The sequence below is a fragment of the Culex quinquefasciatus genome, chromosome 2, assembly GCF_015732765.1.
Source record: "Culex quinquefasciatus strain JHB chromosome 2, VPISU_Cqui_1.0_pri_paternal, whole genome shotgun sequence".
In the NCBI taxonomy this organism is placed as follows: domain Eukaryota; kingdom Metazoa; phylum Arthropoda; class Insecta; order Diptera; family Culicidae; genus Culex; species Culex quinquefasciatus.
In genome coordinates this window covers 111532047-111544179 of record NC_051862.1, presented here as the reverse complement: position 1 = coordinate 111544179, position 12133 = coordinate 111532047, and the positions used below count along the sequence as shown (strand labels likewise).

General features: G+C 46.3%; 1 protein-coding gene across 1 annotated transcript; it reads right to left on the bottom strand.

Annotated features, from left to right (window-relative positions):
- Positions 1-437: 437 nt before the first annotated feature.
- On the bottom strand, positions 438-4587 carry LOC6048648 (laminin subunit beta-1). Its single transcript, XM_038250684.1, has 5 exons — positions 4336-4587; positions 4227-4292; positions 3824-4164; positions 1661-1926; positions 438-577 (listed from the first exon to the last, which is right to left on the bottom strand). Exons 1-5 carry the CDS (start codon positions 4585-4587, stop codon positions 438-440), a joined length of 1065 nt encoding a protein of 354 aa, XP_038106612.1.
- Between the last annotated feature and the right edge of the window lie 7546 nt (positions 4588-12133).

Below are 12133 nucleotides of genomic sequence, written 5' to 3'. Positions count from 1 at the left end.
ACCGGGTCGATATTCTTGTCGGAAACCGAAAGTCATCAAACGGCCTCAAGACGCGTTTTAAAACTCCGTTTCTACAGCCGGCGGCTGCATTCTGTCACTTGACTTCATCTTGATCAAATCCGTTAAAGGTTTTCAGTTGTTTGGTTCCAGGTCATGATGGTGCGGGTTTTGACCCCCGAATCACTACCAACGTCGATTCTGTTGTGCGTCAAATTCAGTAAGCCGCTGATTAATTACTAGTCCGAATAAAGCGGGTTGGGGGTTTTGGGGATTGTTTTATTGAATATTTAATTTAATAAGATGACAAATGGAACGAATGGTTCGTCATTTCCGGAATCATTAATAGTGCAGCATTTCCGTTTTTACTGTTGCTGCAGATTTTGGTCATCAAGGCTTGCGTTGAATTGCGCTTTATTTCCTCTCTGCCGTTTGACGTTTCACGTCGTGCACTGGCGGTACCGGTCGGCGTCACTTTGGATCTTGTTGAGGTGCGTGTTGATCTGCTCTGTCAGGCCCTGGATCTTGCTCTCGAGCGAGTCCAGGTCCTTTTGGTTCGACTCGTACGTTTTGTGCAGCTCTGAAACAGATGAAGGAGATTTGGTTTAAAAAAAGTTTTGACGAGTTGGTTTGACTGAGGCCAACGGAACGGGATGTGAGAAGTGTTGGTTGTTGATGTGTGGTCGTGGACCGGAATGAAACAGCCGCTTACAAAAACCCGCTTCGGAGGTTTTCTAGCAGCAAGCTGTTTTCGGACGTTTGAGGGCCAAAGATCCGCTTGAGGGTGTGAATCGCTTCGGAGAGACTTAAGTAGCAAGGAAGCTTGGGTAAGATGATGTTCCAGTGCTGCTCGTAGCACCGGAAATCGAGTTTCCTTACCAAGAACCGTGCCAAGGCCGCATTCTCCAGCTTGGTCGCCTCCCGCTTGAAAAGGGCTTAGTGCCGTCGGAACAACCAGTCTGTAGGTCTGTGTTCCGGGTCGTACGTGAAGCTTGAACAGGAACTTGTGGATCAATCTTCTCAATTAGCTTGATCAGCAGGAGCAGGGCTTGCTTGAGAAGTTCCATACTTCCGGGTTGTTGAAGAATCCTCGTCGCCGAATGATGTGTCCGGCCGTGGACCTTGATGAAAAAGCCGAAAAAAGAAAGTGGAAAGTTACACCAGAGGCCTATCAGGTCTACCTGTAGTTGTGACGAATGTGTTTGATCCGAAAAGGATGAAGGGAATTGGACTGCAACCAGAGGGGAATAAGCTTACCGTGTCGGGTTTTGGAACCGTCGCAAAGACCCTGCATCCTCCAAGGCAATGATAGTGCTGGGTCTTAAGCCGGGTCTCACAGTAATGCTTTAATCAAGGGCAGAAATATTGACCTTTTCATCCAATTCTGCTACAACTTCCGTTGCAAGAATAAGAACTGTCCTGCAGAAGACCTCAAGCCAAATTCGAAACGACTTCGCGTTGATTGGTTCCGGCTTATTAAACCTTTGGATTGACGGTAGAATTGCGATGGATTCGATCTCGTCCATGAAGATGATCAACGGGGCAAGTTCGCGCACCAATCAGGAACCTTCGCCGACGAACTTTTGGACATCTCTTACTTTGTAAACTGATGCACGTACTTGTAGATGGTCTTGTCCAGCTTCAGCAACGCGAATTAACTCACCAATCTTGTCCGCTTCCAGATCGTACAGCCGCTCCCACGGGAAGTTTTTTTTCCTATCTTCTTCTCGATCTATCCTAGCAACTGGCGTAACGGGGACATGCTCTGCCACATGCGCCGATCGATCATTTTGCACAGCATTGAACACTTGTCTGCAGCTGGGCCCACTCGCGATGTAGGACGATCTTGTAGATGGCACGCAGCAGACGGGGACCCGCTCTATCAGCTTCTGCAGCTCGAGTTTCTCCTCCTCGCAGATTCCAGACTCACTGGACAGCGAAAACACGCGGAAAAGTTCAATCTAGCTGAGCGTCGTCTTCAGCAGCTGGTGTCGTGCGTGCAGTAGCAGTCCGGGCGATTTGACCAATGTCGATGATCTGGAAGTGGCCACTTTTGTGGTTGTATTTAATGCGGCCGCTTTTCTCCAGATGCAAGGCTGTCGTGTGGACAAGATTGGCGCGGAAGTGCTCCAGCAACGTTCTGAATCGTACCGAGCACGATTTCGGCGTTCAAAATGTTAGGCATAGCTGTTGTCAAACCGGTTCCGGAATGCACTCGCAGGAACATCGCAATATCTTGCTAATTTGGGAGTTTCATCGATGATGACCAACCGAACTAGCTGGGTGTTTAGGCCGCGGAAGAGCAACTGTGTGACATCAAGGTGACCAAGACCAATACCATGATGCCACTGAACGGCAAGAAGGCTTACCTGTGGCTGGCATGGGCTACGTCACTACGACGCTTTTGATCTGGATGTGGTAGTAGAGGCAGAAGAGTTCAGAATCATTGTAATGAGCTCTGAGTCTAAATAATAAAGTAAATCGTTTTCTCAATAATTTCATCATTGCTGTTGCACTTTACTTGTTTGAGCTTTTATGAAATCTATATTTCTTAGCTTAATATGTTTGAACTGCAGCACATAACAGGAGGTCACGCAATACCGTTTGTAACGGAAGGTTGAACTCCTACGACCATTTCAACACCACCACCAAGACTCGCTATTACGACCACAATAAAATTAGTCCATGTACGCGAGCACCCTCGAGTAAATCCGGGTACAATCCTCGAGGCCGCAGTGATTCCCGTACGATGTCACGCCCTCCTGCGTCCAAATCTTCTTCAGCTTCATCAACGGACAGCCTGAATCTCCGTGGCACGAATCCTTGGTCTCCGCCGGCGCAAAGCTGTTTCGTTGGTGCCCAGCTTCTGCTTGATAGGATTGCGGCTGCCCTTCAGCGTGCACCCGAATCCGGTTACAAAATTTACGTCACCGGCCACTGAACTCCCATGTCCGGTCACGGCAGAAATACAGGCAGTTTACAGGACGTTCCGAGCCATCCGTAGCAGCAAAAAATAGTTGTATTCCGGGTGGGAGATCTTTTCCTCCAAGTCCACGTCCACCGGTGGACCAGCACAAATTTTCCCGCCGTCTGCTCGATGCAGTCGATCTTGGTAATGTTGTCGTACTATGCTGAATCTATAAGTGGGAAGAAAATCCATATCAAGAAGTTGTACCAAATTCCAGCACTTACAGCATTTCCTCCTTCTTGCGACTTCCCCATCCACTCAATGTGCCGCCATGACTACGTACCGGTTGTTGACCAGCTAAACTTGCGCTCCCCCGGAAATCTCGTACTCCAGCATGGCCAACCGTGGAAACTCGTTAATATCGGAGCGGAAAGAACTCGGCTCACTACCCTTCCGCGTGGCCGCGTATCAAAGACGGTGATGTCCGTTCCTGAGCTGACCGGTGGTGGGTACGCTATCGTAGGTTGGCCAATGGTACTGGACGTGGCCCCGGTACATACGGTGGCCGCAGGAAGTCACGTTTCTCCCAGGTCTAGCAACTGGTGGCCGAAGAAGGCTGATCACGTAAAAAATAATAAAATGTATTGTCAAAATGACATTTCTCGCCGTCACCAAGCCGGTGCTGCCAAACAAAATTTTTTGAACTTTTTTTTTGACGTTTCCACTTTGACATTTCCAGTTCCCGAGGAAACGGAGGGGTAAGCCGATTTGGTACCCACTTTTTGGACCCGAGTGGCTTGTCGTGTCTTCGGTTTGGTAGTGTGAGTAAACTCCGTGTAAAAGGGGTGTCAAACTAAAACGTGACCCCGTTCGTTTGACAACAGTTGGTGTCAAACCATCGGGGTTTGAGTGTAGTACAATTTCTTAAGCTGAAAGGTGGTCTCAACGGTGTTCTTGGAGGCACGGTTCAGCAGGTTCTGGGCCCGTTCGCGTGCACTCTCGGACGCGTTCGATCTTACGGTCAGCGTCGCTACCGCCGTTTTGTACGTATCCTTCAGCTGTAACGATATTCCGAGTCTTAGTACATGCGCATTGTTGGCCGACTCCTTGACCGTTTCCGCCTGCTTGATGATCTCCTCGGCGTCCTGCTGGTTCTGCACGTTGCTCACGTGCAGCTTGTTGAGGCGCGTCTCCAGCTCGTCCACCTTGCCGGCGGCCACGATGGCCCGGTTGTACGCGTCGTCCGTTTCCTTGTCAATCTGTAAGATACCGTTGATTTTGATCAGTTCCAAGTCCTGGTATCACAGAAATTCCAACATACCTCTTCAAGATCAATCTTAACCGACTGAATGTCCTCGTTGGCGCGCTTGATCGACTGTCTTGGTTCCTAGGTGAAAAAGATCAATAAATAAAAACCCTCTAACTCCAGCCCTCCCCAAACCTATCCTACTTGGCGCGTAATCCTGCTGCTTCAGATCGTGCTCGGTGTTCCGGATAATCGACTCCAGGTGCGACACTGCCTCGTCGATCTGCTCGGCCAGCGTTTGGATCTGGTCCGGCTGCAGCTGTAGCGTGTACTGCTGGATCTGCTCCGCAAGCTCGCGGATCTTCTCCGGCGTGGCCGTGTTGTTGTCGATGATGTCGGTCAGGTTGGTCACCACGTGGTTAGCCGACTTGATCATTATTCTCGATGTTCTCCTGGTTCTTCTTCAGCAGCACCTCCGTTCACTTGCACTGCCACTCGGCGTTGTCGTTCAGCTCCTGGATCTCTATGTTGGTCTCGCCCATCTGGGTGACGCGATTTCAGGCGTCACGCGTCGGGTTCAGCGCACCCTCGATGTTGCCTTCCTGCAGTTTGGTGGTATTCTCACGCAGGTAGTTCGCCAACTGCTTCACCTCTCGGTCTTCTTGCTCAGCTCCTCGACGTCGATGTTTGCAAACTCGATGTTCGCACTGGTTTCCTGCAGTTGCTTCTCGGACTTCGCCGACTCGCTCAGATGTTGCTTCACGTTCGCATTGATCGCCTCGATCTCCCGATCGGAGATCGTGTTCGTTAGCAGTCCTTGGATAACCTCCATCTTCTTGCTCATCGAGCCGAACTGCTTCTTGTACGCTCCGGTAGCAGCGTCTTGTTCGTCTTCGCTTCCTTGATCGTTCGGCTCGTTTTCTCCCGCAGTCCGTCCAGGATGATCTCACAGTTGTCGAAGCACGGTTCACAGTACAGAGCGTCGCCAAGGTATCCACGCGCGCATTGGTCGTACTTGTAGCCTCCGATACCGGGGTTACAGTTGCACTGGCCGGTTTCGCGGTTGCACTGCCGAGTGACCGCGCCGTAGACGTTACAGTCGCAAGCTGAAAGGTTGAGCTGGTTGTAGATGGTTCCTGTACGATTTGATTACAACTACTTACGGTTGCACTGCACGTTGGGATTGCCCCAGAAGCTTGTCTCGCATTGGATACACTGGCAACCTCCAAAGCCTTGCTTGCTCGCACATTGTCCGTCGTACTGGAACAAAACAAGATATAGTTAACTAACGCGATCGAGCAAAACTCGAAACCCCACACTCACCGGATTACACCGACCCCACCGTTTCGCAGCCGCACTGCTCGCCGCTGGCACTTCCTCGCAGTACTGGCCGCGTCTTGATTTTGACCGCAGGGAACCGTTCGTCAATAACCCGATTTGGTACGGTGGCCACCGGTAACATTTCGCCAGCCCGAAATGCCGCAAGAACCGTGAATTTCCGCCCAAAACCGACGTAAACGTTTTTTCCGACGGCCACTCCATCAAATTAAATTTGATGAAACATAAACAATCAGAATCACAACGAGTCTGACGTTACTAAACGTCAAATGTTACACTCTCAACAAACGTACTCATATTTTGCAGAAAAGTTGGCTCGGAGCTCAAAAGCTCTGTCACCGAGCCAGACCCGTGCCGAAAACCTGAAGTGGCACACTCTTGGTGTTTCTGCCAGTCCATGTTATATAAATAGGAAACCTCCCCCCTCCATCCCCTTCCTACGGTTTTAAATAATTTTAAATAATTTATGAAAATTATAATTATTAAATCAAATAAAAAAGCTATTTTTATTCGTTATATTTACTGTGCAGTAAAAATGAAAAAAAATAAATAAAATAATATTATGTTACATCTTACAAAACTTATACATTTTTGGGTATAAAAGTTGCGTCTTTCAATTACGAAAATGTTGGTACTCAAAAATGCTATGCTTGAACGCAAATGACTTTCAAGAAAAAATAGTTGCGAGTTTCAAAAATCTAGCCTAACCGCAAAGATGATTCGTTGAATTGGATTGAGGTTGAGCATGAATGTTCAAACAACAACACAGTTCTGAATCTACAGGGGAGGAAGAAACGTGGGGATCTCCCGCTAACGTTCCTGTTTGTTTAGGCAATTTATCGTTGGGAGCCACCATGCTAAGAAGTTTTGGTGCTCCGGGACCCTCGGGGATGGGACATTGTATTTTCACCAATGCATTTGATAAAGGGCTCTGGTTCACTGAAAATTAAAAAAAAGCCGATCCAGTGCTTTGGGCAGCTTTAGGCTAGGCCCACTGGCGGCCGCTGAGGCTCCACTGGCGTGTCCTGGTTCTCAGGCAAGACATATTGGTAGAACTGTCAGCGACCGGGAATGGCCACAGTTGCACAGCTGTCGAAAGGAGTGACCATTACCACATGCCGTCAACTCCGTCAAATTTCAGGCATCAAAACACTAGCGCCACTCCGATGCGAACGGGAAAATATTCAAACATTAAGCTTTAAAGCGATGGTGGGAGAGCGAGAGAAAAAAATAAAGTTTCAGCGCAGCGAAGAGAAGAAACGAAAAAGCTTGTTGCTGCTGTCACTGCTTTTCGCGCCACCGCACGAGACGGATGTGTTTTGCTGTGCGTAGCGCCTTTTGTTTTGAATTTTTATTTGAAGCAAATCAATCAGTTAGCGAACATTGTTGTTGTTTTTCGATTGTGTAGTGATACGTATTGATCAATTTAGCAATAAATAGAGAAATTCGTTAATTTAAATTAAAAAATAAACAAGTATTTAAAACACATGCACACAATCAAAGACCGAGCCACGTAGCCCAGTGGTAACGCTTCCGCCTCGTAAGCGGTAGATCGGGGTTCAAATCCCGGCTCGGACCAACACAACTGGTGATCGTTTCCCTTCTGGATTCGATTGCTTAGTAAAGGGAAGGTAGTGTATCGTCACAAACTGAACCTTATCAAGACACCTTAGGAAGACGACCTATGGAATGTTAACCTTAACCTTAACATGTTAACATTAAGTTGATTAATAAACTGTCACTGAATCCGCTTTGTAAATGCCGGCCCCGATACTCTTCACGGGTGTTCCCCTCAGGAACAGGGAAAGATTTACTTATTATTAATCAAAAAAATGTTTTGGGATTCAAAGAAATACAAATATTGCCGTAACACCCGTCTGACCTGTGTCCGATTGTTGGCCAATCCGGTCTTACCGAATCACCTGAAAATAGTTTTGCTTTTAAACCTATCAATTAACTCGTCTTGAGGGCCCCTTTGTTCATAATTAATTTACTTAATTAATAAAAAAATAATAATTAACTTAATCATGAAATTCCAGGGCCCCGGCAGTGGCCTGATATGAGCTACCGAAGAACATTGGCAAAATGGCGTCGTTTGTTTACAAACATGAGATTTTGTGTAGACGAACCGAAAAAATTACTTTTTTTTGGAAATATTTCTATAACCATTGTGTACTAACTTTGAGACTTACAAACAGACAAAAGTTCGTAAAACTCTAGAAAAGAAAAGAAAAATCAATTTAAACCGCTTTTATCGCTTCTCTGAGCCAGATAATAAATCAAATCATCGTGCCTTTAGCTTATTATTATATTATTATATTTTCAAATAAGTTTACTGCAGATTTGTGTTTAAATTTCGAAATTTAGCATAAATTTAAAAAGTTGCAAAATTCCCAACTTTTGCCACCTTACCCGTGCGGGAAACCGATAATGGGGTAATTCATGCGTTCCAGACTGTCAAAATTCCAAAACGTCATTGCCAATCTTCGGAATGCCGCTTTTGTTCGTGTTTGAAGTTTCGGGCCGAGACTCTGTGAAATTCCAAAACTTGCTCGCCATTTCGCTGAATGTTTTCCTCGCTCTGTCAAAATTTGGTCAAAACAGTGCGAAAGAGATGAACGAAAAACAACATCACTACCATGTTTGACTGTGTGCGTGCGCGCATATTTTGTTTCATTGTGTGCGTGTACAGGCATTGGAAAGCTCGACAACTTGAATGTCAGCCCACCAGATGGCTCTGCGGTTTTGATGATTGAGCGTTGTTCCCAGATTTTGGGAGTTGTCTATCTTTTTAAATTAGGTATCTTTGCCATTACCCACAACAACACGGCCAAAAGCAAAGCAATCCACTTTAACGACGGTCTTTTGTGGGCTCTGTTGCAAGTTTCTGCTCATTTCTAGGCGTCCGAAGGTTATGTGTGGTGAGTCACCCAAAACCTCTTTTACGCAAATGGACCGACGTTTTACTTCCTCGTCTCGAAAAATGCCACCGGGTCCGTCTGGGATTGAACCCAGGCCATACTGGGTTTTAGAGGATACCACGCTAACCACTAAACCACCGAACCCGGCCATCTTCTTTTGTTATGGCTGCCAACTGGCTGCCAGTACAAACTGTTGGAAACGGCCACTCACACCCTCGTTTTACTCAAATTTGAGTAAATTTACTCATCCCTCGCACTCACGGTGTGTGTTTGCTGTGAGGAATGATGGAATTGCGAGGAGAGGGAATGAGGCTTAGAAAATAGTCAACACGTCCGTACTGTGTGAGCGAATAACTTCGATTGATTTTATTTCAAGTCATGTTTGACAGCTAGGGCTGTCTCATTAGTTGTGTGGGTTGTGTGCGTGTGATGTTGATTACTGCAGGATTGGACATCTGCTAACACTCCTCCTCAACATCGACGCACTTTACTCCAATCGCCGACCGGAAATGTTGAAGTTTCACAGCTCCCAGGGGCTTGGTCAGCAAGTCAGCTTCTATCTGGTCTGTTGAACAGTACTTGACCGTAACCACTCCTTCGTTGACCAAATCCTTCACGAAACAGTACTTTGTGTCGATGTGCTTCGATCTACGCGAAGTCCAATCGGCAGCTTTCAGAGCGATGCAACTCTGGTTATCCTCGTAGACCACCATCGGCTCAGGAAGTGGTTCCGACTGTTCCACCATCAATTTGCGGAGCCACATGAGCTCCTGGAGACACTCCGCGAACGCCACGTATTCTGCTTCGGTGCTGGACAGCGCAACTGCTGTTTGCTTCCGACAGCCCCAGCTGAGCAGTCCTCCTCCAAGTTTGAAGATGAACCCAGTGTTGGACTTGCGATCGGATGCCTCACCTGCCCAATCAGCATCGACAAAGCACTCGAACTGCAGATTCTGCTTGCCTCCCAGATGTAACTCGTAGTCTAGAGTACCTTTCAGATACCGCAGCACTTTCTTGCCTTCGGTCCAGTCTGCTGTTGTTGCGGTTGGCCACTGGTCCATAGCAAATCGAGCGAGAGTTTTCGAAATGTACGACTTCTGGCTCAGGACATAGTGGCTTCTCCCTCCCTGACGTGGATTCCCAGGAAAAACTTGATGTCCACGAGCTCGACGACCTTGAAACTCTGGCACAGCAATTTCACAATCGATTCGTATTCCTCAGATGTGTGGCAAACGACAACGATGTCGACATAGATGAGGACGCAAATCATTCGTCGATCCAACCCGGCATCCAGCAGCATGCACAGCCCCATCTCGTTCAGCGTCCTGTTCTTCCCTTTAAGACTTATGGTACGTTCGTTTGATGGCTAGTTCCACACTGAGTGCCGCACTCATAGCTGTCAAAGTGTTTCTTTGAAGAAACTAGCGCTAGTTCCGCACGAGTTTCGCCGCAATCTTGGAACTGAAACTCTAGTGCCGCACTCGATATTTTTTTCAGTTTCATGCGAGTTCCACGCGCACTGTCAAATGACGTTCGATTGAACCAAAACTGGCACCGACGAGTGCGGCACTCAGTGCCGCACCGGCTGTTTAAACGAACGTACCATAATGCTGCCTTTCCGTGAATGCAAACGAAAACATTACAGAAAATTCATTCAAAAATGATTTTTCAAGCGACAACATAAAATAGTCCCTTTACACAAAACCGGAAATGGATTTTATTTGTATTTTTTGATTTAGCTCTTACTTTGTGGGGGCCGTCCCTATGACCAAATAAGCAGTTTTGTGCCATTGGTTCACCCATACAAGACTCCATACAATTTTGGCTGCTGTCCATACAAAAATGGTATGTAAATATTCAAACAGCTGTAACTTTTCAGTGAATTTTCTGATCAATTTGGTGTCTTCAGTAAAGTTGTAGGTATTGTTGAGGACTTTTGAGAAAAAAATTGGTACACGGGAAAAAAAATTTGCACATTTTTTAATCAACCTTTTTTTTACTAAAACTCAAATTCCCGTATTTTTTGACTAGAGATTTTTTGATATGTTTTAGGGAACAAAAATCCGCAACTTTTGAGCCATAGATAAACATGGTCAAAAAATCTGCCGCCGAGTTATGATTTTTTGAAAAATAGTGATTTTTGGAAAAAAAAAATCGATGTTTTATGCAAAAACAGATTTGGGCGTAATATTCAATGTTTGTCCCTTTTAAAATGTTAGTCTTGATTTAAAATTTTTCAAAACATTTTTTTCGAAAAATACAAAAGAGTTGCTCACATGTTATGTCCGATTTCGTTTTGTTTATCTTCTTTGGCGCGTAAAATTGCAACCCTCTGATGAAGGACAGTAACTATTAGACATTGGTCTGATGTCGTTCGTACACGCAAAACTGCCAATGCGAATTTACTGACCATTGGTACCAAAATTTTGAACATCGAATGGTCATAAACGATCATGAACGTTCGATGCGCAAAGCTCGTTGACCATCCGATGTTCAACGTGTTTTTCTGACATTTTGACAGCTATTTTGAATGTGTGCGTGACATCACACGCAGCTTTTACTGTTTGCACTATTCACCAATGGTGCCGCCACCGTACATCATCACGGCTAGTGCTAGTACCACTTTTCGCCACCAGATGGATTCAGCCATCCCCAGGACGCAAACCAAAAAGTAGCAGAGAATATTTATCAAAACAGACAATTTATTTGGCGTTAAACCAAAATTAGAACTAAATCAATCAAAATTACGATTGAGCCAGTTTATTTTTGGTTTACCAAGAACATAAATTGTATGTTTTTCATAAATATTCCTCCCAAAGAGAAAATGTTATATTAAGAAACAGACAACAGGTTTTTAATTGTTATTATACAAGATAAGACAAATTTCTGATTTTTTATATTAAATTAAACATACAGCTTTTAGTCATCTCTATGACAAGAATCAAGAGTCAGGAATCCGGTTCTACGCAGTAATTGTCCGCACCTCCGCCGAGTAGTTCCAAAGTAGCACACACGAAATGTTTTTTTTTGTTGTCAACCGGTTCCTCGACTTGGTCGTGCCGACCAGGTCTGAGTCTTCTGAATGGGCTTTTGAGGGACGTCTTGATGGAATACTATCAGAGAGGCGGCGGACAAGACTGGCAGGTCTACCGATGGCAACGGAATACCACGGCAACAGTGGCTTGCCGAAGCACGTATCTTCTTATTCTTCTGGTTTGACCTCCGCGGTCGTAGGTTCTTCCCAGATTTGGTCGTCTTTGGTCCGCTCGGGACGCCTCCGCACAAAAAAAAACACCGATGCCAAGCTTCTGCAGATTGCGCTGCCGTTTCTTGCGTAGCTCAACCACGTCCTCGTTCGTAACCAGCGGCATCATCAAACGAGTTGTCCAAGTTGCTCCCGGCTACGGCTGATTCGATCGCGACCAGAATTCCGTCGTCCTTGTCCAATGCCGGGAGAGGTTGCAGCTGTAGCTTTGGTTTCCGCTTGCCAACTCGGCCTGCAGCGATTTGATTTGGTGCAGATTGTGCTCGCTAAGGCAAACTCCGTCCACGTAGTGATTGCCTTCCAGCGCTAGTGGAATGATCTTTTCCTCCGGTTTTGGAGTGGACTTTGGCGTGGATATTGGTGTCTGGGTCAGTTTTTCGGCAACAAATGGGGTGACGCTTGGACGATACTTGTTACACCAACTGCACTTAACCATCCCGGTGGGCCGCCGCCTGGTA

Excerpts from the sequence above, each read along its gene's own strand:
- LOC6048648 (XM_038250684.1), bottom strand. The coding sequence starts at position 4,587 with ATGATCAAGTCGGCTAACCACGTGGTGACCAACCTGACCGACATCATC. Across the intron at positions 4,293-4,335 it reads GTAGGATAGGTTTGGGGAGG|GAACCAAGACAGTCGATCAA; the intron begins GCTGGAGTTAGA and ends TTTTTCACCTAG. Across the intron at positions 578-1,660 it reads TCTGGAAGCGGACAAGATTG|AGCTGCACAAAACGTACGAG; the intron begins GTGAGTTAATTC and ends CATCTGTTTCAG.